This window comes from Fonsecaea pedrosoi (assembly GCF_000835455.1).
Source record: "Fonsecaea pedrosoi CBS 271.37 unplaced genomic scaffold supercont1.2, whole genome shotgun sequence".
Taxonomy (NCBI): Eukaryota; Fungi; Ascomycota; class Eurotiomycetes; order Chaetothyriales; family Herpotrichiellaceae; genus Fonsecaea; species Fonsecaea pedrosoi.
In genome coordinates this window covers 4,557,519-4,584,598 of record NW_013550614.1, presented here as the reverse complement: position 1 = coordinate 4,584,598, position 27,080 = coordinate 4,557,519, and the positions used below count along the sequence as shown (strand labels likewise).

General features: G+C 54.1%; 10 protein-coding genes across 10 annotated transcripts; 3 read left to right on the top strand and 7 right to left on the bottom strand.

The window, feature by feature from the left end:
* Nucleotides 1-398: 398 nt before the first annotated feature.
* On the top strand, nt 399-2,418 carry Z517_03631 (uncharacterized protein; the record flags this gene model as incomplete). Its single annotated transcript, XM_013432735.1, has 4 exons — nt 399-458; nt 531-681; nt 804-1,288; nt 1,435-2,418. 4 exons carry the CDS (start codon nt 399-401, stop codon nt 2,416-2,418), a joined length of 1,680 nt encoding a protein of 559 aa, XP_013288189.1.
* A 714-nt stretch (nt 2,419-3,132) lies between these two features.
* Z517_03630 (uncharacterized protein) lies at nt 3,133-5,223 on the bottom strand (the record flags this gene model as incomplete). The annotated part of the gene is made up of 1 exon (XM_013432734.1): nt 3,133-5,223. The coding sequence occupies one exon, from the start codon at nt 5,221-5,223 to the stop codon at nt 3,133-3,135; it is 2,091 nt and encodes a 696-aa protein (XP_013288188.1).
* A 2,015-nt stretch (nt 5,224-7,238) lies between these two features.
* Z517_03629 (uncharacterized protein) lies at nt 7,239-8,306 on the bottom strand (the record flags this gene model as incomplete). The annotated part of the gene is made up of 1 exon (XM_013432733.1): nt 7,239-8,306. The coding sequence occupies one exon, from the start codon at nt 8,304-8,306 to the stop codon at nt 7,239-7,241; it is 1,068 nt and encodes a 355-aa protein (XP_013288187.1).
* Nucleotides 8,307-8,786: 480 nt separating this feature from the next.
* Z517_03628 (uncharacterized protein) lies at nt 8,787-10,796 on the bottom strand (the record flags this gene model as incomplete). The annotated part of the gene is made up of 1 exon (XM_013432732.1): nt 8,787-10,796. One exon carries the CDS (start codon nt 10,794-10,796, stop codon nt 8,787-8,789), a length of 2,010 nt encoding a protein of 669 aa, XP_013288186.1.
* A 749-nt stretch (nt 10,797-11,545) lies between these two features.
* Z517_03627 (uncharacterized protein) lies at nt 11,546-13,220 on the bottom strand (the record flags this gene model as incomplete). Its single annotated transcript, XM_013432731.1, has 2 exons — nt 11,546-12,633; nt 12,686-13,220. The coding sequence occupies 2 exons, from the start codon at nt 13,218-13,220 to the stop codon at nt 11,546-11,548; spliced, it is 1,623 nt and encodes a 540-aa protein (XP_013288185.1).
* A 689-nt stretch (nt 13,221-13,909) lies between these two features.
* Nucleotides 13,910-15,792, top strand: Z517_03626 (uncharacterized protein; the record flags this gene model as incomplete). The annotated part of the gene is made up of 2 exons (XM_013432730.1): nt 13,910-13,961; nt 14,024-15,792. 2 exons carry the CDS (start codon nt 13,910-13,912, stop codon nt 15,790-15,792), a joined length of 1,821 nt encoding a protein of 606 aa, XP_013288184.1.
* A 942-nt stretch (nt 15,793-16,734) lies between these two features.
* Nucleotides 16,735-18,685, top strand: Z517_03625 (uncharacterized protein; the record flags this gene model as incomplete). Its single annotated transcript, XM_013432729.1, has 2 exons — nt 16,735-17,552; nt 17,608-18,685. The coding sequence occupies 2 exons, from the start codon at nt 16,735-16,737 to the stop codon at nt 18,683-18,685; spliced, it is 1,896 nt and encodes a 631-aa protein (XP_013288183.1).
* Nucleotides 18,686-19,506: 821 nt separating this feature from the next.
* Z517_03624 (uncharacterized protein) lies at nt 19,507-20,604 on the bottom strand (the record flags this gene model as incomplete). Its single annotated transcript, XM_013432728.1, has 1 exon — nt 19,507-20,604. One exon carries the CDS (start codon nt 20,602-20,604, stop codon nt 19,507-19,509), a length of 1,098 nt encoding a protein of 365 aa, XP_013288182.1.
* Nucleotides 20,605-21,629: 1,025 nt separating this feature from the next.
* Nucleotides 21,630-22,376, bottom strand: Z517_03623 (phosphoribosylglycinamide formyltransferase; the record flags this gene model as incomplete). Its single annotated transcript, XM_013432727.1, has 1 exon — nt 21,630-22,376. The coding sequence occupies one exon, from the start codon at nt 22,374-22,376 to the stop codon at nt 21,630-21,632; it is 747 nt and encodes a 248-aa protein (XP_013288181.1).
* Nucleotides 22,377-24,810: 2,434 nt separating this feature from the next.
* Z517_03622 (uncharacterized protein) lies at nt 24,811-26,982 on the bottom strand (the record flags this gene model as incomplete). Its single annotated transcript, XM_013432726.1, has 3 exons — nt 24,811-25,202; nt 25,362-26,648; nt 26,883-26,982. 3 exons carry the CDS (start codon nt 26,980-26,982, stop codon nt 24,811-24,813), a joined length of 1,779 nt encoding a protein of 592 aa, XP_013288180.1.
* Nucleotides 26,983-27,080: the final 98 nt, after the last annotated feature.

The following is a 27,080-nucleotide window of genomic DNA, read 5'->3' as shown; positions in this document are numbered from 1 at the left end:
ATCACCCAGGCCCAGCAAGCTGGCTGCTCATAGGGTATACATGGTGAAGGATTACCACAACCTCTCTATCTCCACCTTGGCTTTTCGGATTCGGCTCCCTTTTTCTCTCATTCAAGTCTCCCGGCCGCTTCATGATTGACCGAAGCGCTCTTGAGCCAAGGAGTCTGACAGTCAGCCGAACATGGCAAAATCCCTCTCCCCATCCCGTGGGTGATTCAGGTAGACAGGTACCTGGAGGAGTAGCATGATGGTGTGCGAAATGGTATAAGAAGCACGACAGATCACTCTTTTCCGCGCGGTCCGTTGAAGGTCTTACCGTAGTGCTTCGAGTTTCACCCCTATATTTTCTCACCATAGCGATCGTTTCTGGGTAATACTACAAGGTAAAAGACAGAGCCATGGCCGTCTTCTCGGTGATAGACTTGCTATCGGTGCTCGCGGCAGCAAATGTCGTCTATGTGAGTCCTCCTTGTCTAATAACGCTCTTTTTTTTCCTCATTGCTGTCTAATCACATCTAACGCTGTTACAGTTTATTGGTCTTGCCATCTATCGACTATACTTCCACCCACTGGCCAAGTATCCCGGACCTCTGCTGTGGAAGTTGACACAATGGTGCGAAACAAGGTCCGCCTGGAAAGGGAGGAGGCACATCGACCTGCATCTGATACACGAGCAATATGGTAAGTAAACACCCAGACACACGCTGGTGGTCGGGCTGGTTCAGACAGACGGATAAAGAGACAGACATGGAGGCGCCGGGGATGACAAAGAACACAGGGACACTGACTTGGAAACTTGACAGGCGACATCGTCCGGTTCGGGCCCGACAAACTATCCTTCCGCACCGCCCAAGCCCTCTACGACATCTACACGGACCGGAAAGCCAACGTGATCAAGACGGGCTGGACGCACGTGGGTGAGACGATCAACCCGGGCCTCACGACACACGTCATCTCGGACCGCCAACTCCACGCCGCGCGGCGCAAGCTTCTCAACAACGCCTTCTCGGACCGGGCTATGAACAGCTTGGACAAGTACATGCTCGAACAAATTCGGAAATGGTGCGCCTATCTCGGCCAGGCCAGTGATAGCAATAGCGACGACGAAGGAAAACAGGAGAAGCCTGCCGCGGCATGGTGCAAAGAACGTGATATGGGACAGTGGTCGACCCTGCTGACTCTCGATGTGCTGGGCGAGCTCTGCTTCGGCGCGAGCTTCAACGCCATGAAGTCGGGGGCGTCGTATATCACGGAACTACTCCTTTCGAGCTCTCGGTTCCAACAACAGGTGCGTCTCGGCCTGGTGGGATTTCGCAGTCCAGAGAATTCCCAATCCACCCCTCCTACTCTTCAAGATAGATCCCGTCTCTCTCACTCTGTCTCATCTTCCTTTAAAATGTGGAAACGGCACTAACATTTTGTCTCAAAAAATAGGTCGCCTTCATCCCCATCCGCGAACTCCTCTTCCCGCTGATGAAACCAGCCCGCCTCGCCGTGATTGGGAAGTTGATGCGGTCGAAGATCCTGCTCAACAAGGTCCGCTTCCGACAGGACGTGTCTGTATACGTGGAGCAGCGGTTCGCCGTGGAAAAGTCAGACGCAGAGAAAGCCGAGGAGGACCGACGGCGCGACTTCTTCTATTACTTACTGCACGCCAAGGACCCGCAGACAGGGGACCGGTTCATGCCCAAGGACCTGATCGGCGAGGCGGCGCTGCTGATCGGAGCGGGCAGCGACACGAGTTCGACGGCCATGTCGGGGCTGTTCTTCTACCTGCTGCGCGACGAGCGCGTGCTGGCGCGGCTGCAGACCGAGGTACGTGGCGCGTTTGACACGGTCGAGGATATCCGCTACTCAGCCCGCCTGACCAGTCTGCCGTACCTGCGCGCCTGCGTCGACGAGGCCATGCGCATGACGCCGCCCGTGCCGGGCCTCTTGGACCGACTCGTGCTGGCGGGCGGGGCGCGCATCGACGGGCACGACATCCCTGCTGGGACCACGGTCGGGGTGCCCATCTACGCCATCCACCACAACGAGCGGTACTTTCCCAAGTCGTTCTCGTACATCCCCGAGCGCTGGATCGCCGAGGATGCCGAGACGTCGTCCCGCGTCGCCGGCTTCACCGTGACGCCCTCGTCGGTCGAGGTGTGCCGCAGCGCGTTCCACGCCTTCTCGTCGGGCCCGCGCGGCTGCGTCGGCAAGAACATGGCCTACATGGAGCTGCTGACCGCCGTGGCGCGCGCCATGTGGCTGTTCGACGCGCGCCTCAAGCCCGGCGACCACAGCGGCGAGGGCGGGCCCCAGTGGAACGAGCCCGGCCGCGAGAGGGTCACCGAATACCAGCTGAAGGACTGGCTGATCAGCGACCGCGAGGGGCCGATCGTGCAGTTCAAGCCGCGCGAAGGGGTTTCTGTTTGATTTTTTTTCAGGCATCGCCGATGGGTTTCTATTGACTTGTGCCGATTGGATTTAGCCTTGCTTGACCTTGTCCTTTTTTTTTTTTTTTCGATACACTCTCATATCGTGCATCCTCATGTCTCGTCTTGGTCTGTTTCCTTCCCCCGGATTTCTTTTTTTCTCCAAGTTTCGCCCTCCCCCCCCGGGAAAAAAAAAGGTCTCGTGATTGAATACGTAAATATGCATGTTAGTAATGAATGTTATTGATGATATGACGGGGCAAGTGGCAATGGTTAATAGGTTCTCTTTACCTTGGGTAGGTATGCAAGTAGGTAGTCTAGACTAGCGACAAGAGACGAGAACACAGAACGCAGAACACAGAACATGTTTACATGTACGAGGTAATGCACATCGGATACGTAGAAGGCAGGTAGGCAGGTAGCTACCAGAAAGCTGGGTAATGAACGCAGTGAATAATAATACCTATCTCCATACTTTAGACAGGTAGGGAGGTAGCCCAGTGGCATAGCATCGTCCTTGGCGAGTACTGAAAGACGGATTTTCCTCGTCCTGGACTATCAGCTAGATAGATCAATTGGATTGGATCAATGCTGACTTTTAAATCAGTCAATCAATTCGTTTGCTCACATCCTTCAGAGGACAGAGACAACAACAATCAGCTCGACAACCTGTCGAACACACAGACACACCAAGGTCCCTCCTTCAAGTTACCTCCTAATAAAACCTCCACGCCACGGCAAACGGCACACGCTCACTAAAGAGACGGAACGGCTTGACGACAATCTCGACCTCGTCACCCGGGATCTGGGCCCAGATGATCTGCTCGACGTTGTTGCGGCGGTCAAAGGTCCTGGTCGCGCCGACGTCGAACTCTTGATCCTGCTGGTTGCCATGACGCTCCTTGCCGCCCGCAACGGCAAGCAGGTTCAGGTCATTGGCCAGCGCGGCACCGGCAACGTCGGCGTACACCAGGGTGACCTTCAGGGTGCGACCGCCGGTCTGGGGGACCGTGATCTTGAACGTGACTGGCTCGTCGTCTTCCTCGATGGCTCCAATTTCATATCCCGAGGACTTTTCGGCAGGGTCGACCACCGAGGTTGACACGTCGACACGTCCGAAGCCGGAATGCGGATTGGGCTCGTCCCCGACCTCCTTGGGCATGTATTGTCCCTTGATGGGCACTGCGCCGTTGATGAGCAGAGCCTTGATCAGCGAGCCCGTGGGGTTCTTGACGCCATTCTGCTCATCTTGGTAGCCGTGGGCCAGCAGCGCCTCTCGAAGAACGGCACAGCAACCCGCCACCAGAGGCGTGGCCATGCTCGTGCCCGACAGATACATGTACCTATCATCACCAGACTCCCCCATGATCTTGACTTCGTCATCGTATTTCTGGTTTCTGGAACGTGCCGAGAGGATGGCGGTGCCTGGGGCGACAACGTCTGGCTTGATGCGATTCTCCGCCGTTAGTCCACGGCTGCTGAACGCTGCAAGCCCTTCCGGATTGTTGGCTTGGTGGTCATCTTTCAGAGGATTCTTGGGGAAGTCCCGAAGCCAGAAGCCGCCATATGTGTAGGCCCGGCCTGCCTCGCCAGACTGGAGGTCAGGGCGGTTGTTCTCAGACGCCCCGACAGTAATACAGTTTTTGGCCGCAGCCTCAGCACCAAGCGAGCGCTCGTTGACTTTGCCATCAAGGTCCGAGTCTTGCCCGTCATTGCCGGCGGCGAACAGGATGGTCATGTCCTGGTTTTCGAAAACGAACTTGTCGATACTCTCGGCACCACCATCGTAAGGGTTTTGCACGCCTGTTGCTGACAACGGAGTACCCCACGAGTTTGTGTGGATTCTCGCGCCGGCTTTGTAGCCTTCATCGAACAGTTGACTAATGTCGTTTGGAATGCCTCCGAGTTGAGATCGGCGTCTCGAGTCGAAACCGCTGAATGTCGACTGCATGATCAGAGTCGCCTCGGGGGCTGCACCCTGGATCAGACCTTGTGAGCTATGCTGACCGCTGCCCAGGACGGAGCCGCACACATGAGTGCCATGGCCATCTGGGTCATCTGAAAGGTTCAGCCTTCTCCGCCCCCAGGGATTGAGCTTCCTCACACGACCGAGAAAGGCGTCGTGCACGTCTGTCTGGCTGCCTTTGTCGAAACCGGTGTCTGCTACACACACAACCTGGCCTTTTCCCTTGTATGACGTGTTGCTGCCACTTTGCCCATCCAGGCGCAAGATGCCACGAGCCACGTTATTGAAAAGGCGGCGTTCGTTGATCGGGTGAATGACCCGCACCTCGTCGACAGCGGCGATCTTGTCCAGTTTCTCGGGGTCAACCTTGACCCTGATGAAGCCTGGCTCGACCGAGATGGCCGACGTCTGCACGCTCCCGGCTTCTGCAATCTTGCTCAAAATGTCCTCGGATGCCTCCTTGATGTCGTGGTGAAGCAGGACGTCTACTTCGACGGTGCCGTCAGTCTCCTCGTTGGTCCGCAACGCTGGTGTGGTCGTAGTAGACTGCAGGACGTCCGGCACCACAAAGGTGGGAGAGTAGATATTGGCATAGCTGATGTAGTCCAGATGGCGGACTTGGTCCAAAGACGTGGGCTTGTATCCGCAAAGATACAGCTGGTCGTTTTCGTTCCCGACAAACTCCTGGATTTCAACTCCCAGGCCCTTGAGTTCGGTCTTCTGCGCCTTGTTTAAAGGGTTGCCGCTGGTGCGAACCAAGATATAGTTCGAGTCGGCAGCGTCTGACTGCAGATCAGAGCTGGCCACGGTCCGGCCATTGATAACAATATCATCAGACATGTTGGATACGAAACAAAGTCAACTTGAGGGTTGGTTTGGCGGGTAGATTCTCGACGGTCAGGCTGAAAAGGAAACAACTTGATAGAAGAATTCAGGCTTTCTTCCGCTGGAAGTCTGAGCTTTTAAGGATCTTGTTTTCGACGAGACATCTCTCATACCAGCCTGCTTCACATCCAGACATGGCCTTGATCTTCAGCTACGGCTGAATGGTGCGTTGCACAAGTGTAGCTTGGCTGGAAACCGGTCACAGGCATCATGCTCATATGAAAGTTCTAGACACCACGCAACACGAGAGGGGCATCATGTGCACAGCCAACCAATGCTGGACCACAACATGTTGTCATCTCACATGTGGAAACAAGCCCTGGACAGCCTTTGGTGAGTCTACCGCAGGGGATCGACCAGAAGTGAGACTGCCCAGCATCGACAGAAACCTGTATAGGTGCATGGGGTACTGGCAGCCCAGCCTTGCGGAGTGTTTCAGGATGTTCGATCGGAACGCCCGGGGTAAAGATTCCGGTAGTCGAAGCATGGACATTCACCAGGTATGTTTGATCTGGACCTAATGATAAGTTCCAGTGTGCGCTTTGACAGTGTCCCAGTGTGTGTCGCTGCTGGACCTTTGGCTTGCTGGTGCCCTGGATAGAGTAGCGTTGTCGAAAAAGGAAAGGTGAACACGAGCATGCACAGGCCGGGAGGATGATCACATGTGCCCTGCAGCCTTGGCTTAGAAAGGGGTGCATCGTATGGACTCAGCTGAACCGTGATGCTTGGAAAAGATGGTGAGGCTTTAGCAAACAAATTGCGAGGCTCGGGCGGGAGCTGAGCAGATCCGCAGGCGATGGCGTCCTGGCAGCCTTGGCTCTTACGCAAGGAAACCGGTTTCTAGGCCAGGAGCTGCAGTTACGAAGCTATCAACTGATTGCTCGATGAAGCCTTGTTGTTGAGCTGCGTCAGATGGCTGGCTGAATAGATTGGTCTGGTCTTAGAGTACAGCTTGTCTGTGGCACCAGCAAGCAGGTAGTTGTCCGATACCCCCAACTGGCTGGCTGAATGCTCCCTGGCAAATCAAGATGGAGAGGCTCGGATTCCGGCTGAAGCTAGGTTCTATGTCCATCACATTCACATTGCTCATCCAGAGTGCTGATCGTTTGTATAAGGCTGGTGGAAGTTTGAACTCTAGTCTGTTGCAGGGCTAGCCTGCTGCCCTCCTCGATGGAAAATCTGACAAATGGAATGGCAGAGCAGATTGGACGAAACTCCAACATCGATTGGCTAGTCGAACAAGGCACAAAGAAGTAAATCCCCCGTGGGGGCCTGAAAAGGGAGTTGTGTGAGAGCAAAGTGCTGCCATCGCTCCAAGCTTGATCGCGGCCGCCCGACAGGTTGTATGACCATGACCGGGATGTGTCGAGATCCAGACCGGTCTTGTTCAATGCTGCTGGCCTACAGTAGTCCCTTCATCGTTCGGTCCCCAACACTTCGGGCCTCTGTGCAGCAATGCCTGGGTTGTTACTTGCTCCACATGATTTCTCCAGGAAGCCAACAGGGACTGTAAGAGGATGCATCAGGCGTGCATCAAGTGGCTCCTCTGTCCTCTTGTGTAGGGCTGCAGCGTGCCTGTCAGAAAACCTGCATGTCGTACCAAATTCATGCTCGGGGCTGCCTTGATCACGTTCATTCAGTCTACAGTCACCATACTGCGAGTATCCCCTTTGTCGTGGCCCCAATTGCCCAAGTATGGTTGCAAATGCCTCATGGCTCCTCGTCTGGCATCGATTCTGGTGTCTCATTTTCCACCTTTGCAGGCTGATCGTGAAGGTGTGACTGGCTGTGGCTTGCGCCCAGCTGCGACGTTTCGTGCTTGGTAGGTCGCCTTTACATTTTGACGTGAGCAATGCCGGGGTCAAACCGAGGAACCAGTTGGAAGACCATATTGACACAGACACGAATCCCCTGGCGTTGAGCCCCTTCTTTTGGTTGCCTTTCCATTCACCGCTTCCATCTCCCTTCTTTCACGCGACTTTAACGCTGTCGACCTCGTTCTCTGGCACGGTCTTGACCCATTTCAAGAAATAACTCACGTCCTTGGAAATCATACCCGGCACGCTCATCTTCTGCATCCACATTGGCAAATTACCCTTGGCGTCGCTCGCAGTGGCCATGATCCATTCCACCTCCCCCCAATTCTTCCCCACGTTGGCATCTCCCTCTTTCCGCCGGACGATTTCCAGTGCAGTGTAAACTCCCAGCACCACCGACTTTCGCTGCTGTGAGGTCTTGCCTTCGCGGGTGTTGCGACCAGAGGAGTAGAATGCATCGTGCACGCTCGTGCCCAAGTTGACAGGGATGGTGACGGCAAGAAGTTCATCTGAGGTGATACTGGCTGTGGCAACCAGCACTGGGAAACAGCGGGGGCTCGTCGGCGGTGGTGTTGCGTGGCACATTTCGTAGATTGCCATGGTGACACATGAATACTTCTGGCCAGATTTCCCCACAATCTTGTCCTGCGATTCAAGATCTTTCACCTCTTCGTTCCACGTGCACACGCAATGCGCATCGTACAGAGTGGGTGTAAAGTCCTCTTCGTGTTTGGAGTGGTTGTCGCGCAGGCCGAAGATGAACTCCTTCCAGCTTGCGTTTCCCGGAGATTTGGTGTCTTTCGAGGAGATATCCTTGTGGACCGATCTGCGAGCACACCAATGTTCGCCGGCACTCAGGACCCTAAGGGGCGGCTTGCTTCGACCAGGCCGAGTATAAGCGGCTGGAGTTGCATTTCCCGTCGTATTCTTGGAAGCACCCCAGTCAACAATGTCTTCCAACTCTTTGGCTGCAACGGAGTAGGTCAGCACCTCGACTTTGGCTTCACTAGGGGGTGCCGACTTGATAGAGTGGTGTCTGAAGTTGGCAGAGAAGCTGTCAGGCGCAAGGAAATCGGCACCGTCATCGAGCAGGGTTAGCAGGAAGGGGAGGAGATTAGGACGGGCGCTGTCTGCGCAAGGCAGCGAGGGATGTTCTGGAAGCTCTCCCAGTTGAAGGGGAGCTAGTCGGATGAGGTTGCTTTGGGTTGTGTTGGTAGCCATTCCTAATATCACGTCAATGAAGGTATAGGTTTAAGATTCGAAGACGGTGGTGAGCTGCGAACCCCAAGTATCATGGATTCCTGGGTCGAGTTGGACAGAGGCAAACGGAGCCTGGTTGCCGCCACATGGTAGGTATGTAGTTCACCGAGTTGGCGACATCACCTGGAGAGTCGCCGTGCATGCATGCGCCATCACTTCGCTGATACGCCGGGTTCGTCGTTTCATGATGGGATCGTCGTCGTCATCAAATGTCATGACTCGTGCTTCTTCCCTAATCAGGGCACAACGACTCGTGCAAGAGGACCCACCACAGGAATACGACGAGTATGGCGTTGAATATTATATCAATTGCTCAATAATGAACCGTATTTAGAAATGCTAATACGCCAGGCAAGGCATTCAGCAGAGGATTTCTGCCTCGTATTGTAAACATACATCGATCAAACCATATCAAAGTCATCTCATAAAGTTTTCACCCTTTCATGCCTTTTTGGTAGGGCTGGACTCTGGCTCATCAGCCGCTTCGACCCGCACCAGGATTTCCTCCAAGAAACCCTCCAGGAACTCTGTAACTCCGCCTCCCATACCAACGGGGAATTCTTCATCGCACTGCTGAATCTCGTGAAACACACCCGCTACTTTGGCAGCAAGTTTGCGAACCCTTTCGTGTGTTTGTACTCTCTGCTGGTGCAATTCTGTCGCCGCAGATGAGCTCAACTTACTTGTTCGTGTAAGTTCTTTCAACATATACGTCCGACGATGCATTGCTGCCTCAAGAGCCGGGATGAGCACCGAATTGAGCGCGGTGAGCTCTTGATTTGGGTCTGGCTTGAGGCTTTGTGCATCTGTGCCACTCGCGCTGGATGTTGTTGTCTGGGACACGTTTGTCTTTGTTGTAAGTGGCGGCAGTGGCTGTTGGTTGGCAATCGAGGCTGGACCTACTGCTAACTGACCAGAGAGCATGGATGAGGAGTGTGGAAGAGGTTGTTGGCTGACAGGTCTGGAAGATGTAGATTGTTGTGACCTCTGGACGGGTTCACCTCGTCCTGGCTTGCCTTTGAAAGGCGGGATTTCAGGGATGACCATTTGGGGTTTCTTGCCTGGAGGAGTCTGCCCTTGAGACGGCGACGATCTTGGGCTGTTCTCGGCATCGAGCTTTAAGAATCCCATCTCTTTGGCCAGCTGAGCCTGGAATGCTTTGTTGTATTCATTCGACCCAGGACTGTCTTTGTGAGGTGGCACAGGTGGATTTTGCGTCGCTACACGAGCAGCTGGCGTCTTCGGGGCGGTGGAAGGTACGGACACCGCGGACGGGGCCTTATTTTCGCTGGGAGCAGAGATTGTTGTTCTCACCGGAGATGGGGGTAGTAGTACCTTTGCAGGGGTTGGGAATGCGCCTTTGACGGGCGACTTCTGAGGCGACGAGGGGACCTTTACTGTTTCATCCCAGTCTGATATGCTGTGTGCTGAGGTTGCAGGATCTGCAGAGGCTCTTGCGTTTGTGGCAGAGTCATTCATCGGTCGAAGTCCCGGCCCACGACCTCCCACGGGTCGCACGGTACCGAAATCCCAGAGGTCTTCATCCTCTAGTTGATGAACCGCCGCTCTGATGGGTTCTTCGTCTTCTTCGTCATCGGAGACACGGTTGCCGCGAGTTGCCATGTATCTCTCATTCCTCTCAATGAGTTCGGTTAGGTAAGTGGTCTTCTTCGCTTTCTTGACAAATGGATGCTTCAATAGTTCTTTGGCAGAGGGTCGTTCCTTAGGGTCTCGGCGGAGACAGAGCTCGACAAAGTCCTTGAATGTGCGAGAGAAATTTCCCTGTAAAGTCGGCGGGGGATTCTTTGGAATGAGAAAAAGAACCTTCATGGGGTGTATGTCGGCGTAGGGTGGTTCTCCTTGTGCCAATTCGATTGCTGTAATACCAAGGGACCAGATATCCGCTTTATGATCATAGCCAGATTGCTTGATGACCTCAGGTGCCATCCAGAATGGAGTGCCCACGAAGGTATTCTTCTTGGTCATGGTCGCTGAGAGTTGTCCTGACACACCAAAATCCGCAAGCTTGACCTGTCCGTTTTGGCCGAGAAGCACGTTGGCAGCCTTGATATCGCGGTGCAGCTTCTTGTCGGAATGCAAGTAGTCCAGTCCCATGAGTAGTTCGCGAATGATGATGCAGATGTAATCTTCATGGATCAGGCCTGGTCTCATCAGGTCTGAGCAACTGCCGCCCGAGCAGAACTCCATTATAATCCACAGGTCCGAGCCTTTCAGGTATGAGCCGTGGTATTTTGTCACGTATGGCGACTGCAATTCCGAGAGGATCGATATCTCTTGTATGATGTCTTCGACTTCATCTTCGGCATTTTCCACATCTATGACCTTGATGGCTACCGCTTGACCTGTGCGCTTGTCCACTCCCTTGTACACTTTTCCGAAACTGCCCCCTCCAATACAGCTTTGCTTGGTATAGAGTTCCTCCGGGTCCATCTTGTCTTGTGTTTGTGTCTAGGCCGACACCTTGTGGGACGGTAGTGTGAGTGGTGCGATCTCGACGGCGCACCGCGGGACTACCGTAGGGCGTGGTTCGAAAGTGGAATACACGGATGTGAAGGCGCTGAATTGGTCGTAGAGTTGCTTCGATGCGAGGATCGTAGTCGACGCCGAAAGACCTGTGATTTCGCCCTTGATGCCAGTGCAATCTCGAGATTCGGGCGAAGATGCACTGTCAATTCCTCAGTGCGCATTGGGCAGGTGCTATTGTTGATGGACGCCTCCCCACCCTTATGGGCCCTCTACCCTCGTCATTAAGGGTTCGTGAAGTCGTCGCTCATTTCAATTCATAGGTAAGGCAGCGCCCATTCACTTGTATGGAGTGACCAGTGGTGTTGGGGAAGATGAAACACCTCGACCATTAGCTTCGTTGTGCTTGTTTACGGCCTTCCGTTCTTGGTGACCCCTACCGATTCCTATTGGCTATACTCGTTACATTGCGATTTCGAACACGACAACCAGTGAAGATGATGCGTTACAAACCCCTTGAAAACATTTTCTGTAGTCTGCTTCATATCCTCATTTCGACCCAGGGATTGTAGAGTACAAGCTTAACCACCTCCGTCCAAAACACCTCCGTGGACTGGGGCCCATACAAGAGTCAGACCTGATGGTACTAACTAGTGGTAGCAAGTTTGATAGCGCCTCGCGATGCTTGTCTACTATCGAGACTACTAGCCTCATCATTACTCCAGAAATTCCACCATGACCGTCCCATTCTTCAGACCTGCACTTTCTATCGTCTCATGCCGGACATCCAGGAGGTTCTTGCCCATTGATACGAGCTCGAATGGCATTCCTTCCCTACCTTCAAGTGGTTCCGCCTTGAGAAACTCATAGATCCGTTGCACAAGATCTTTTTCTGCGAATCGACGAACGATGCGTCCGCCGGGATGTCTGATTTGTACTCGCGTCACTCCCGGCCCGGCAGGTGGCTCTTGATGAGGGTGATCAGACGGGATTTGTGTAAATGCAGTCGATGGGGCTGCTTCGTCAATGCCGTTGTGGTCAACATCCATTGCACTTGTAATTTCTGGCGTTTCTGTTCCTTGGACATCCCCAACACTCCGGGTGAGATCATCCGGATCTTCTGCCGGAGTCGATTTGTGTTCGTGACTCTGAGTCGCCAAACTAGCTTGCAACGCTCGTTCCAGCATTTCCTCCTCCGTGAGCTGATCAATGGGTTTCTCCTTTTTAGCCTCGGATTTCCTCTTGGCCACTGGGTTGCGGACGTTGTTCTCAAGACTGTATCGATCCAAAAATTCGTGCAGTTGCATGAGAAACTCAGGAGGTGGAGGAACTTTGCGCGACCAAAGTTTGATTTGTTCCCCCGTTCGAGGATCAACGATGGCGACGTGCGGGTATTCATTCTGGACCTCATAGTTGGGAAAATAATATTGGACGTATTGCGAGGCTCTTGGATCATCCCTGTTGTATTGGAGAAAGATGAAATTCTCCCTGACCGTTTCCGCGATCCCTTCGTTCTTCCATATATCGCGGTTCAATGCCTGGCAGTCAAAGATCGAAGGATCCTGGATATCCACCAGTAGCCACTTTTTGTGCTCCTTGCCTTGGTCTCTTGCCGCTTCCCAATCTCCCTTGTACATCAGATCCCACGGAGGTTGAAAGAGTCTGGCAAGTCGATTCGACCTCGCGGAAGCCTCTGACGCTCCACCGGTAGACTCTGCAAGTATATCCGGACCGTTCGAGGTGGCACTCACATTTTGCTCCCAAATGGAAGTCGGCTGGTGTTGGTTGAAGATTCCTGCCCGCGCTACTCGAATATTAGTCACATGTCGCAGCCTGAGATGGTCTAGGATACTGACCTTGTTGCCTCCTTCTCTCCAGGGCCCGCATTCGTTCTTCTACGGACGAGGTGTATGCCACTTCCCTCATGCCCGGGATGGTTGACCCTGACCCCACCAAAGTCTCTGCCTGTCGGGCAATGGGGGCCCGCACAATATCGTCCATGGCACCCTCTCCGTACATTTCATTTTGTAAGCGCCGCGCCATGGCCTCATCATCTTCATAGTCTAGACCCAGTGCGGGTCCAGAAGCAGTGTCTCTCAGAGTATTTTTCCGGAAACCAGTGATTTCCGGATCATTGTCATCGGAGATATTATCGTCCGCGTCGGCATCCAGGGGATTTAGGGGGCCGCCAGGCATACGTGGATCAGAAGAAGTTGTTGGTGGTGGAGGTGGAGGAGGACGAGAGGTATTGCCTGCGAGGTCGGCGCCGCCATTTTCGAAAAACAACTGAACTGCTTGATTAGGATCACCGTCGGCAAGCTGTACATATTGCGAGGCCAGCTCTGGGGTCGTCCCGCAGACGGAGACAACAGTGGCAATTGCTTCATCCATAGTGAAGGAGGAAGATATAGTTCTCAGTAGGAGAAGAGGTTTGTGGACTGGGTTGGTGATATGAAATACAGACGACCCTGACAGAGGTCTCGAGGAGAGAAATCATGAAGAAATTGAAAGTGGGATCATTGTAGGAAACGATGCGTCAGGAAACGATAGGAGAAGGTAGAGGATGCCATGTGTCAAACAGTAAACTGCCAGTCACTGCGGCCAGTTGTGATGGGGGGGTTTTTTTTGTTATGAGGCAAAGGCAGGCACAAGACGAGGCACCGTGCACAAGGCGGCGAAGTTATGACGAAAAGGGCCGGCGTCACTGCCCGATAATACACTCAAGGTGATCGAAATGAGACAAACATGCCAAGAGATATCACTTTAGCGGGGACTTCAAATGACAAGTCATGCTGGGTGAGAGTAGGGCGGAGCACAGAGCTGCGAGATGCGCGACAGGGGCAATGTGGCGCGAGTCACGTGTTAGATCAAGAGTGTCAAGTCCAGCCGGGGCTAAGTGGTGGCACGCTCCTTCCCTCGAAACGCGGTCGCGTCGACTCTTGGCAGGCGCGACTTATGGGAGGTGCATGGCTGGGATGCATGACTCGCGCCTGCCACTTCTTGAGTCGTGTCCCTCGCGCCTTCCACAGCTTCAACTTTCTCCAACTCCAACCCATCAAAAGCAGCGACGACCACATCAAATGGCTGCCACAGTGCTGGGAAAGCGTTCTCGACGAGTTCTGGATGAACAAGGTGCGTCTCAATGGTCCAACGCCTGAATCTTGGGGAATATTACTGACAGGATGCATTGGCAGATGGGCCAGATACACCTCCCAGCCCAAAAAGACGGACGCGACGCTCTGTACCCGAGATATACCAAGATGCAGCTGAGAACAACGTGTTGGGGAAATCGAACACTCGTCTTGTTGGAGGTCGTAACGGACGAAAGAATGATACTGTACAAGACAGTCCTGTAAAGAACAACACAAACACAACCAAGCCCATTGGACATTCCAACCATCACACAGACGAAAACCTTCCACCCTCAATCGTATCGACTCCCACCAATATTCGTTTCAAGGATGCTCTCGCTCTTTCCGCTCCCAGCACACCCAAGCACCGAGTCCGACTTGTTGGCAGGCTTCTCACCCCTCAATCGTCACGGACATCCACACCAGCAAGATCGCAAAATGTATACTCGCAGGCCCGACAGTTGTTCACTCAAGCCGGGAATGGAAAGATTATTGGTCGGGAGGCTGAACGTCGTCAGTTGACCAATTTCATCTCCAAGGCGATCGAAACTCGTCTCGGAGGCTGCACATATGTTAGTGGGCCACCGGGCACTGGTAAGAGTGCCTTGGTCCAGGAGATCATGCAGGAATTTCAAGCCGAATCTGTCACAAGCACCACGATCAATTGCGTGTCTTTGAAGTCTTCCACTGAAGTCCTCGCGCGTCTGAGCCAGGTGTTTTGTCCTGGCAATGGAAGCTCAAAGTCATCCAAAGCTGCCTTGGCCAAATTGTTCACGGCAAAGAAGGCCAAGTCTGAGATGCGTCTCGTCTTGCTTGACGAAATCGACACACTCCTTGGGGGTGATTGCGAGATGTTGTACAGCATCTTCGAATGGGCTATGCACCCTTCATCCACTCTCATCTTGATTGGAATTGCCAACGCTCTGGACTTGACTGATCGCTTCCTGCCACGGCTGAAGCTGAGGAATCTGAAGCCCCAACTGCTACCTTTCCTGCCATATTCCGCCCAACAGATCTCTACCATCGTCTCGGATAAACTACGATCTCTCATAATCAATGGAACCGCGGACGGCACTGGCTCCATTCCTCTGATGCATCCCGCGGCGATTCAGTTGGCAGGAAAGAAGATATCTTCTCAGACAGGAGACCTACGAAAGGCCTTTAGTCTGGTCCGTCGTGCCCTTGACCAGGTTGAGCAAGAAACCCTCTTGAAGATGAGTCGAGAACAGAGTGTGACGCCGACCAAGCAACCACTCCAAGAGATTTCCAACGTGGCCTCTACTCAGACTGTTCCATCTCCAGTCAGGAGGGATGATCGGTCAGTCCTCAATCATCTTACCTGGGAGACGGCGCCAAAAGTGTCTATTGCACACGTGGCGAAGATTGCGGCGACCATTTTCAATAACGGTACTCTTTCTCGCTTGGGCGGTTTGAATCTCCAACAGAAGGCTGTGCTGTGCTCATTGGTGGCTTCCGAAGCCCGTCAACACCGCCGAGATCCCTATACCACCCCGTCCAAATCCGGATCGAGGCTTCCTACGATCAAGAGTCTGTTTGAAAAGTATGCTCAGCTATGTAAGCGTGATGATGGACTGTTACAGCCGCTCAAAAATACCGAATTTCGAGACGTGGTTGCCAGCCTCGAAACCTTGGGGTTAGTGCAGGAGGCGTCTGGGCGCAGCTCGGGCTTGTTGACACCAACCAACACGCCATCTCGAAGCGGACGAGCGATGGACGACAAACAGGTGGTAAGCGCCGTGTCTGAAAAGGAGATGCGAGATAGCCTGACGGGGCCAGGCTCGGATTTGCTGTTGAGGCTACTTGAAGAATAAAAAGAATTAGGCAGTAATGAACTTCTGTGTTTGGTTTTTGCATGGCGCGGCAATGGATTTGCATGGAGCGAAGGAGCCTTTGTCTTGGATTATTGTTCTAGGCTGCTTACTCGACTGGTTGATGCCGGCCCCTGGTGGCTTTCTTGGGGCTTGGGGGCTGAGGTGGTACTTGGTCCAGGAGGGAATAACCGAGATGAAAGACCTAATCGTGGACTATGAACTCTCCAGCCCTAAGGCATCTTGGACTCGTAATCGACCTCAGTAGTCGTTCTGTACGGTTAATGGGAACAAGATCTCGATGTATTCCCTTTGGGGGACAGCTTAGGGCTCACGATTGCGCGTCACTCATTGCATCCAAAGCCAGAAACTGGCAATTGATCGTCGGCTGGTGGCCAAGCTTTTGCTTAAGCTTCTAGGCTTGAGGCCATGTTTTTTGCTTGATGCGCAGTTGGGTGGCACGGGCGGGCGGGTCAGTGGGTGGGTGGGAGAGGTGGTGGCCAGTTGGTGCCAGTCGGGGTGAAGTCTCCAGAGGAACCAGAAGTCTATTGTATACTTGTCCCAAGTACTTTAGTCCTTTCATTGGAGCTGACGAGGGTCATAGTGCCATCTGCCATCGTCGATAATCCTGCAAAGACAAGTTCAAGAACAGGTGGTGGGGGCCTTCTTTCGAGTCTTGACCATCACCCCATGCTGAGCTGATCCATGCGCCCTCAAATCTTCCTTTGCCAGATACAAAACTCCTAAACTATCCGCCGACAAATCCCTGGCCCTCGACCTGCGCTCTTCCTTCCTCTCCCTCCTCGATTCTCCCAAACTGTCAAAGTACAAATTACCATATCCTTGTTTTTCCAGGGTGTGCGCACCGAGTGTTTACCTCGGTCACATACAGTCATCAACATATGCTGGCGCGGATACGCGCGATAACACCCTTCCCCACATCCAATGGCCGAGAACGATCCCAACGATTCCAATATTCCCGCGCTGCGCAATGGCGGAGTCCTTTCCCAGGCGGACAAGATAGGGCCTAAGCTGGTCGGTAAAACAGAGAAGTTGGAGGAGAGATATCGCGGAGGCACGGGAACGGATTCCGAGAAGAAAGAGAAGAACGGTCCTGCTGGCGGGTACGACGACACGCCTCTACCCAAGGCACCTCCCGGGTACACTCTCAAGATCACATTCCACAAGGCCGAGAATCTGCCCTTTTCCGACTTTGGCACTCTGTCATCGGATCCCTATGTCCTGGCGGTTCTGCGTACGGATCTTCCCAAGAGGCACAAGCAGGATCCTGATCTCAAGTTGAGGACACCCACAATCCACCGCAACACGGACCCAGAATGGGAAACCGAGTGGATTGTTGGCAACATCCCAGCCAGTGGCTTCCACCTCAAGTGCAGATTATACGACGAGGATCCCTCGGATTACGATGACCGACTGGGAAATGTTCACATTGATGTTCCCCACGTTGATGAGAGTTGGCAAGGGTTCTCCCACCAAAAGTTCCAATTGAAGAAGCGCATGGGGAGCAAACGAGCATACACCTTGCGTGGATGTGCCGCCTTGATCTCGCGAAAAGTCAAAATGAACGGGAGCCTCATTGTCAGTGTCGAGAATCTCGGCCGGACAGACGCAGAAGACGGTGGTCGCGCGTACACGATCGGCCCATTGCCTTGGAGTCGGCATTACTCTCCTCTGATCGGGCGGATAGCGGGCACGAAGAATACAGAGCAAGGCAAAGATGGAAAAGAGGTGCAGAGATACAAGTATGTCCACGCGTGGAGTGTTTTGTCAATGGCCACCGACTAACCCGTCTCCCAGTTTCCAATCTGTGCAAATGCAGTTACGTGGACCTGTCCCCGCAGATCTCTATCATCGATACGTCGAATTCAGACCATTTGTGGCCGGCATGTTTACGGCCCATACTATTCGTGGTCGCCTGCTCAATCGCGCGTTGCACCATCAACATGCTCGTATCTACAACTACGATAAAACTACCAAGTATGGTGTCTTCCAAGAGCCCTGCCCCGAGATGACGAAGCTGTTCCTCGAAATGGTAAATTATGACGAGGGGGGTCGCATTTTTACCTATGTCTTGACGTTGGATGGGCAGCTCCGGTTCACAGAAACGGGCAAGGAATTTGGGATCGATCTGCTCAGCAAACACACCATGCATAGCGACGTGAGCATCTACATCGCATTCAGTGGCGAGTTTTTCATTCGCAGAATCAAACATGCAAAGGCACACCGGAACGACGACAACGTCCATCCGAGTGATGAGACACACCCTCCAGCAACACCACCGGAAGAAGAAAGAGACAACATCGGCACGAGCAGCAGCAGTGGCGGAGGTAGCTCCAGTCAAGCCCATGACGCACAGCCTCTGACAAACGGCACAGCTACCTCTGAGAGCAGGGAACCGTGGCATTACGAACTCGTCATTGACAATGATTCCGGGACGTATCGGCCCAATGCGGCGAAACTCCCCCTTCTTCGTAGCTACCTCACGGAAAACTTCCCTGGTCTCAAGGTTCGAACGCTCGACTGCCAGGCCGATGCGGACCTGCAACAGAAGCTGAAATCCGAGCAGCGGGAGAAGAAGAAGCAATCCCGTGGTGGCAAGCAGGTCATGTACCTGCAGAATATGAGCTTGAGCAGTCTGAGCTCGAGCGATGAAGAGGATCTCGCCACCCGGATTGCTGCGGACGATGATGGGCAGATCCACGAGAGCCGATACAAGCGGGAGATGCACAAGTTTATGGACGGAGGTCGGGACGAGCATCACGGCGACGACAACGACGGTGAGCATTATCATTCTGGTAATGGGATCGATGCAGAAAAGGGTAAAGAGAAGGATGTACCTGCAAACGAGCCGACCGCTGCTGGGACCGAGAAGTAGGGAGAAGTAGTAACGCGGTACTGTTGAGGTTGCAGTCACGACCATGTCGGCTTTCAGGAGGCGAAAGACGGTGTACTGTATATTTGTGCTTGTGTTTTGTGTTGGACCTTTTGGGAGGATTTGAGCGAGCGAGCGAATAACCGGCTGGATCTGGCCCGGTCTGAGTCTGGGTCCAGGTCTGTCTGATCACTTGGGCATGTTCTCATCGCTCGGAGTGAGTGGTATGAAGGGAATATGGGAGCACGGGCCCGTGTGTTTTGAACTACTCAACTACCGACTACCTATCTACTGGTGTAGGGACATTTATGTATTCAGTCCCTCGTGGTATGACCTTGTCAGGACAGGACAGGGTGTATGTCTATCTACTGTTTGTGACGCCATGCTAAGCTACGCAATGCAATGCGATACCCCTTTTGGTGTTTTATTCTTGACGATCTCTGTCCTGAGGCAAAACGCGTCATTAGCTTTCTACTCCCCTTTTCGGCAGTGTGGTGATGGGTGGTTTTGATATTATATCGCTCCTACTTTTTTCCAGCCCCGTCCTGTATATACACAGTAGATACCTGTAGCGGTTGACCTCCATCCCACGAGCAGGCGAGTCAGGAGTATTCGACCGTTGGGGCATTTGCGAGTCTCGAGTTGGGTGTGTGCTGTTTTACCTAACTACCTATCTACACGGTACATATCATACATGACATGCAGTACGAGATAGATAGCCCACCTCCACCTCCACCTCCACCTACGATCTATTCCATTTCCCAGTTCCACTCCCCACTTCTCGCTTCTTATACTTCCCTCTTCTCTCCACGACACAGTACATCTCAAGCAGACACAGCCGGCGGCAACAACCCCTCGTCCTGATACAACCGAAACCACTTGCGAATCATATCGTCCGTGTAGACGGTCCCCGCGAACCCCGCCCTCCGGATCTTGATGCAACTCATAAAACTCGGGTCCGTCGCGCCCTTTGCAAAGACAAAGTCGGCAAACTGCGCGCTCTGGCCGAGGAACTCGTCCAAGGGCGGGGCTTTGAGCGAGTACTTCTCCCGGATGAGGTCCCAGTCGGCGCTGAAGGAGGGGAGGTCGCGCGCAAAGGCGAACGGTCTGTCCGGACCGGGCTGCATGCCCAGCGAGTGAGCGATCAGGGGCCAGTCTTCGCGCAGGGAGGAACTCTCGCCGTTGGTGAGGTTGTAGGTCTGGTTCTGTGTGGTGTCGTTGTGGAGGAGGATGTATTCGCACGCCTCGGCGATCAGGTCGGCGTCGGTCGATTCGAACACGCCCTGGCCCCGGCCCGGGAAGTAGAGGGGTTCGCCGCGCTCCTTGAGCACGGCGGCATAGACGCCGATGGTGGCGTAGAGGTTCATGGCGCCGCCGATGCTCAGGCCGATGATGAGCGACGGGCGGAGGATGTTCCAGCTCCAGGGCTGGCCCCGCTGTCGCGCCTTGAGGTAGTCCTCCTGGGCCCAGTAGAAGTTTTGGATGGAGCGGTCCTCGTCGCGGTCCTCGCGCGCCCCGTGGCGGATCGGGTGCACGTGCACCCCGTACGCCTTGGGGCCCTGCAGGATCGTCACGTTGCGGAGGTTTCTGGCTGACGGGGCGACGGCCTCGACCGTGTTGCGGAGCATGAGCGCGTTGCGGTCGACGTGCTGCTTCTCCTGCCACCCGGCCACCAGGTTGGGTTCCTCGTGCAACGCCGCGAAGACGATCTGCACGATCCCCGTCAACGGCGACAACAGCGCTTTGCACGCCGCTTCGTCCGAAAGGTCCAGCGAGTGCCACACCGCCCCGTACGTGTTCAGCGGCCGTCGTCGAGACACGGCAATCACCTTGTACCCCCGCTCACCGTAGTACTGCATGGCCGAGCGTCCCACCACCCCCGTTGCGCCCGTGACCAGGATCTGTTCGTCTGCGTTTGCCATGATGCCTGCCTGCCTACCTGCTTGCTTGCCTTGCTTGCTAAGTGGACGAGTGTCTCCTGTAGAGGCCGATCGGGTCCATGTTGATCGCCTACTATCCCCTTTCTCCAAGTATACGCATTCCCCATCGCTGGGCCCGAGGAACTCGACGAGCGTCACAAGCTCGGTATGTCCCAATTCAGGATTGCCGACCCCTCGTTGTGTCGTCTTGTCTGGTCAAGCATTTAATTCATTGGGGTCGGTCATGGCGTTGTAGGATGATTGGCTGAAAGAAAAAGGGTCGGAAGGAGGGTTCATCGCCACTATAATACATGGTACTAGGTACCAAGGTAGTCGCTAGCTATGTATCCCTCGACGTCTCATGGTGATCCTGAATCAATGACGTAGTACTACTCCGATCTGACTATTCGTATATGTGCGGGATGTGCTCAGCGAGGCCTCTCCAAAGCTCAATCACGTACGTTCCCGATCAAAACGGCCTCGTTCCTTGTCCCGAGTGAAGCTGATAAGGGAAAGGGAGGCTTCAGGGCGGATATAACATTCTATAAGTGCGAACAGATACTGGGCGCTGGGAGATTTTCACGGTGATTTGCTACCATAGCAAAAGACCATCTAAGAGAGCTAGGAGAAAGAGAGAGCCATTCACCATCTCGTCGGAAATCTGCGTGCCAACTTTTGTTCCATTCATCAAAAACTTCCGTCAAACTCGCTGTCTCGGCCCCAAACCTGAAGCGCGTGTGTCTCTTGGTCCCTTTGCCGGCACCCATTGCAGAGAAAGACCATCTGGCTAGTAGTCGGGCCAAATCAGAGGGTGGAGGGTCAACACCGCTTCAGAAGTCCAGACCTCAACTCCGCGTTGCTTGACTTGTAATTGTCCAAAGAAGAAGCCTCCCAAACACCTCGCTAGGCCCGAAGAACCGACTGTTTCCTGCCACCCTGGGCCACCACTTTGCCCCCTTCTTGCGCTGTCGCATAAGTCTTGTGACATTCATCGCCGGTACCCCAAAAAGACGTCAGACCAAGCAACCTCAACTCTCCTGCCTGCGCTTCTCCTCCAAATCTGCCAACACCCGACTTGTAGCATCGACAATCAGCTTCCATTCTGTTTCATGTATTCTCTCTTCCAGATCGCTCTGCGACTCCCCAGGTTTAATCTCGACTTCCCGGACGAGGACAGGTGCCCCGCGATCTACCTCAGCAGTCACGTAATGGACCATGACGCCAGTATTCGTGATTTCTCCTCTTTGAAATGCCTCATAAGCACGTCCGATGGCATTTGCCCCGTCGAATTGGCCTGGCAATGCTGGATGGAGGTTGATAATGGGCACATTGGCTGAGGCTAGAGCGTTGATGAACACCGGAGACAGGATGTGCATAAAGCCTGCACAGACCACCAGGTCCGGACAAGGGATGTGCGTGAGGATCTTCTGGGCTAGGTCGGTGTCGTACTGGTTTCGAGCAGCAGTGACCCCGGCCTCCGTGTCCGGGAATTTCTTCTTGTACGCGAGCAAGTTGTGGTATGTCACCGGAATGTGAGCATCTTGGGCGCGAGCAATGCCTTTGGCTTCACGACGATTGCAGATGACATGTGAGATTTCAGCATTGGGGAGAAGCCGTCGAGGAGCTGGTTTGTCTTTGGAACGAGGAGCTTGGCCGCAAGCGTCAATCAGAGCTTGGAGGTTCGTCCCTGAGCCAGAGATGAGCACGGTCAAGCTGAACGAGTTGGAGGTGCTGTAAGTTCGGGACTTGTCGGTGGATATCGATCTCGAGGCCATCTTTTCGAGTGAAGCAACTCGTGGAGTCGACACGCGAGAGATAAGGGTAAGCGAGCGATCGAGGTTGGGAGCTCGGTGGGTGCGAATGAGAGCAAGTTTTTTTCCGGTGAAGATCAAGATTCGGGGGTTTCCATCTCACAGCGGTCCGTCTCCAGAGGTGCGGGAGGATAGAGAAGGACAGGAAGGACGGAGCTGCGACATGTGAACTCGGTGACAAGAAAGGGCTCGAAGCAGAAATGGTTTGAGAAAATGCGACAACCCAAGTCTAGTCGAGGGTTGGAGGGGCTTGGGACGAGTAAGTAACTTGGAGCTGCTGGACTGCGGGAGCGGCCCAGGGAAGCAACTAGCCGCGCCTCAAACCCCACTAAGGACCTGCATTGGCGTGCCTTAGGGGCCAGCAACGGAGCCACCCAGGGGGTGTCGCAAGGTTGCGTAGCCCCCAAACAAGCGACGGGGATCGAAATCTCGGGGGGCGTGGCATGCGCCTAAACTGTCCATCATGGCTTGGGAGGCGCCGGAGTCAGACACCGGGTCCTCCGACCTCCAAGCTACCTGCGACTTGCGTCTGCAAGTTTCCCCTCGTCACTGTCACACCACTTGTGCTGCATTGCAGGTCCTTGGGTGCGTTGTATCAAATGTCTTTTCCGGTAGTCGGAGCGGCCAAGCCAACCATTGCTCTGCTGGAAAAATCCCACCTCTCGAAGCATCAAGCACGTCCTCGTTGTGTTGCGCAAAACGGACGAACCTTTGGGGGATGCGGTATCCACCGTGCTGTCCCTTATACTATGATCGACAGACCGATTCCCACGGCCGGGCTTGGATCTCCCCGTCCCTCTGTCTGAGAAGATCTTCTGGCGGGTTTGGCAGTCCACGCACGCAATATCTTTGGGCGCGGATGCAGGAGAACAAATCCCGAATGGAGCCCACCTCCTACAATGTCCAGTAACGTTGGCGGCAAGATCGGCATAGATTGATGCCTCGTCAGAGAATCAAACAAGGCACTGCTGCACGCTTAGCAATGCATTGCAGCTCGCTGTTTGCTGAATCGTCCATTCCATTGGCTTCCTCCTGGGACGAACCTGCGATCTGCCCAACTGATCACAGTCGATCGCCAATCTATCACGAACTATCACTGTGCCCTCTCCTAGGTGGACCGTCAGCTCGATGGACTTTGCGCCGCGGGACCAAATGGCCGATGCCGCGATCAGGCGTCCTTGCTGGGATTTGTTGATGCCTGTCTTGATTCTGAGAATCATTCAAACTACGCACGTACTGACAAGAGTAGAGATTTCTTCTTACCAATGATCCATCCACAGCTCAAGGACAAGAAATACGAAAGATGGACGGTGTGACTCTCTAGTCGATACAACGGCTGCTACGGGCTTCAGGAGAGTTTCTTGCTAAAGTCCGTGCAGATCATCACTCACCTCGACTGCCAAAGATGGTAGGGTGGCGCCTCTGAAGGTTTCGTGGCTGACAATGAATTCAAGACTTGAAGCACAGATTCTGTTTTACAGGAGCTAGAGGGCATGCATGGATCTGCAGAAACTACGACCACCAATGGCAGTTTGCTCTGTAGTGTTGGGATTTGTGCCTGAAGCTGAGCTGGAGAAGACTTTACCCGGGCTTCAGGGGATTGATTCCCCGAAACAATGCGAGTTGCTCCTGTGGGTGAGGAATTGGATTGGGAGTGGATTGTTCTCCTGGTTCGGGGCTGAACCTGAGTCCCTTGAAGGATTCAGACCCTGGTGGATAGGAGGTGGGAGAACAAAAGGAGAAGAGAAATACATGGTCAATTGAACAGTGTGTGCCAAGAAGGATCCTATTCTTTCTGTCTGTGTGGTTCGTGATGTCTGTCTCTCTGTCTCGCTGCCTGGATGAAAGGATGGATGAATCAATGAATGAATGAACAGGCGACTTTCTCAGCTTTCCGCTCCTCCTTACGGTCGTACTTCATGTACATATAGTACATGTTATACTAGGTCGTTCCACCACAGAAGATACCCGGCGCAAGAACAGCCAGTCGCAAACACATTTTCGTACCTAGGTAGATATCTGCAGTACTGGGTAATCCATGATGTCCTATTCGTTCTAATCACTCTAGTTTCAAATACATTCTACGGTAGAAACACAGAGTACCCAAAACTCGGGTATCATTCTTGTATGGACATGGACATGTGACACAAGAACTCATCGGATCAGATCAAGCAATTGGGGGTATCCATGCATCAAATCCACATAACCAGTCAACCAGATATCCATACATACATCCGGTCAGTTAGCATCAATCTATCTGTCCATCTGTCCATCTGTCCATCTGTCTCCGTGACCTTCTGTCTGTCCGTCTACATATCATATCTCTCATCTCCTCCCCCTCCCTTTTCCTGACATGTCGTCTTTGTTTGAAGAAATTTGAAAAAAAAAAAAAGACACGTCACAACTTCGCCCTTACCTTCTTCTTCCCCTCCTGCTCCTCCTCCTCCTCCTGAAACTCCTTCTTCGCCCGCTCCTTCAAGACCCTCCGCAAAATCTTCCCGCTGACGCTCTTGGGCACGGCGTCGACGAACTTGACCCCGCCGCGCAGTTTCTTGTGGTTGGCCACTTTAGCGTTCATCCACGATGTAATCTCTGCGGCTGCAGCGGCTGCTTTTTGTGACGAGGACGAGGAAGAAGAAGAAGAGACGAGACTCCGGTCCTTGGGGACAATGTACGCGCGGGGGACTTCGGTGCCGAGGATCTGCGAGTCGACGCCCACGACGGCCACGTCGTCGATGAGTGGGTGGGATGCGAGGTACCCCTCGAGTTCGGCGGGGGGGACTTGGAAGCCTTTCATGCGCGGGGGACATTAGTTGTCGATGCACGCCCGGAGGGGAGGGGGGATTCAGTCCCAGGAACGGAAGAAGCCAAAGCAGGATGGAAAGAAGCAGGGCTAAAAGAAAAGCAGGTAGGGGACAAAGGGGGCAAGGGTGGTATAGGCACACATACCTTTATATTTGATCAACTCTTTGACGCGGTCCGTGATGGTCAAGTTCCCCCTCTCATCCAAGAAACCCACGTCGCCGGTCCGAAACCATCCGTCCTCGAGACACTCGGCCGTGGCGTTGGGGTTATTGTGGTATCCGCCAAAGATGTTGGGCCCCCTGACGTACAGCTCGCCGACTTTTCCTCGCGGCAGTTCCTTGGAGCCGTCAGACTCCTCGCCGGAGCCGGGCACGGCGCAGAACTTGGCCTCGAGGTTCGGCACCATGACGCCCGTGGTGCCGACGGCAGACCACCAGTCCTCCCAGCGCTGGATGAAGATGGTGGGGGACGTCTCGCTGAGACCGTACCCCTGCTTGACGCGCACGCCCTTGCGCTTGTAGAGGTTCTCGACGAGCTCGCGCGTCAGCGGCGCCGCGCCCGAGTTGGTCATGCGCAGCGACGAGAGGTCGTACTTTTCCACCACGGGGCTCTTGCACAGGAGCAGCACGATCGGCGGCACGATGTAGCTGAATGTCACCTTGTGGTCCTGCACCAGCGCGCACCATTTTTCCAGATCGAACCGCGCCATGACCAGCGTGTGGACGCCGCTGAAGATGGGTGACAATACCAGACAGTTGAGCCCGTAGATGTGGAAAAAGGGTAGACACGCCAGGATCTTGTCGCCCTGGCCCTTGGGCGGGAGCGGGATGTCGCTGCCTGGGGGCGTCTTGGATCCGTTCCACGTCAGCCACCCCTCGGCCCGGTGGATCTGTTCGATGTTGCTGGTCATGTTGAAATGTGTCAGTCGCACACCCTTGGGCCGACCCGTCGTGCCGGACGAGTACACCAGGAAGGCGAGGTCGGATTTTGGGTCCAGTTTGGGGGTGCGGTACCGCGCCGTGCCCTCCAGGTTGCGGACGAGCGTCCAGTGCTTGAACTTTCGAGAGGGATCGCTCTGCTCGCCGAGCAAGATGATGTGGCTCTCTGGGATGCCAGCCTCGCGAGCTGCCTTGCGCGCCGTATCGAGCACGGACGCGTGCGTGCACAGGACCTTTGCGCCCGAGTCTTTCAGTTGGTAGACCAGTTCGGCGACCGTGTAGCCCGGGTTTGCGGGGGAGACGATGCCACCCGCCCAGAGGGTTCCCAAGACGACGGGCGGGACATCGATGTCGTTGGGCACGAAGAGACCCAGGACGTCGGACTTGCGGAAGTTGAAGTTGGATTTGAGGCCCTTGCCAAAGTCGATGCTAGATTGCCGCAGCGAGGCATAGGTGTATTGTCTGGAGAGGGAGTCGGCAGATTGGAATATGACTGATCAAGGGGGCCAAGGTCAGTGACGGTATCTTGTGATATGCTTTGATAGGCGTTGGTAGAAAGCACCCTCGTCATCCTGCTCGATGCAGCAAAGAGACATTCTCCTGGGAACCTAGGCGATTCACCGCTTCCACCTCTCCCGCTCCTTCTCCTCATCTCAAGACCCATCGAGGACTCAGACCAGACCACCCTCTTCCAAACTGCAGAAAACCCTAGCAAAAACCCACTCACCATGATCATCAGGGAACTCTCGGTCTTTTCTGTTGAACAAAAGCGACCAGACGTCAGTGACCTGGAGGTCGATGTCCGGAAAGTCCGACTTGATAGGCATTCTCTCAAATCCTTGTTGTGTGTATCTAAATTCTGGTTCGTAGCAGTCAAACAGAATGGATGGATATGTCCGTTTCTCTAGCGATGGCGGGCCTTATG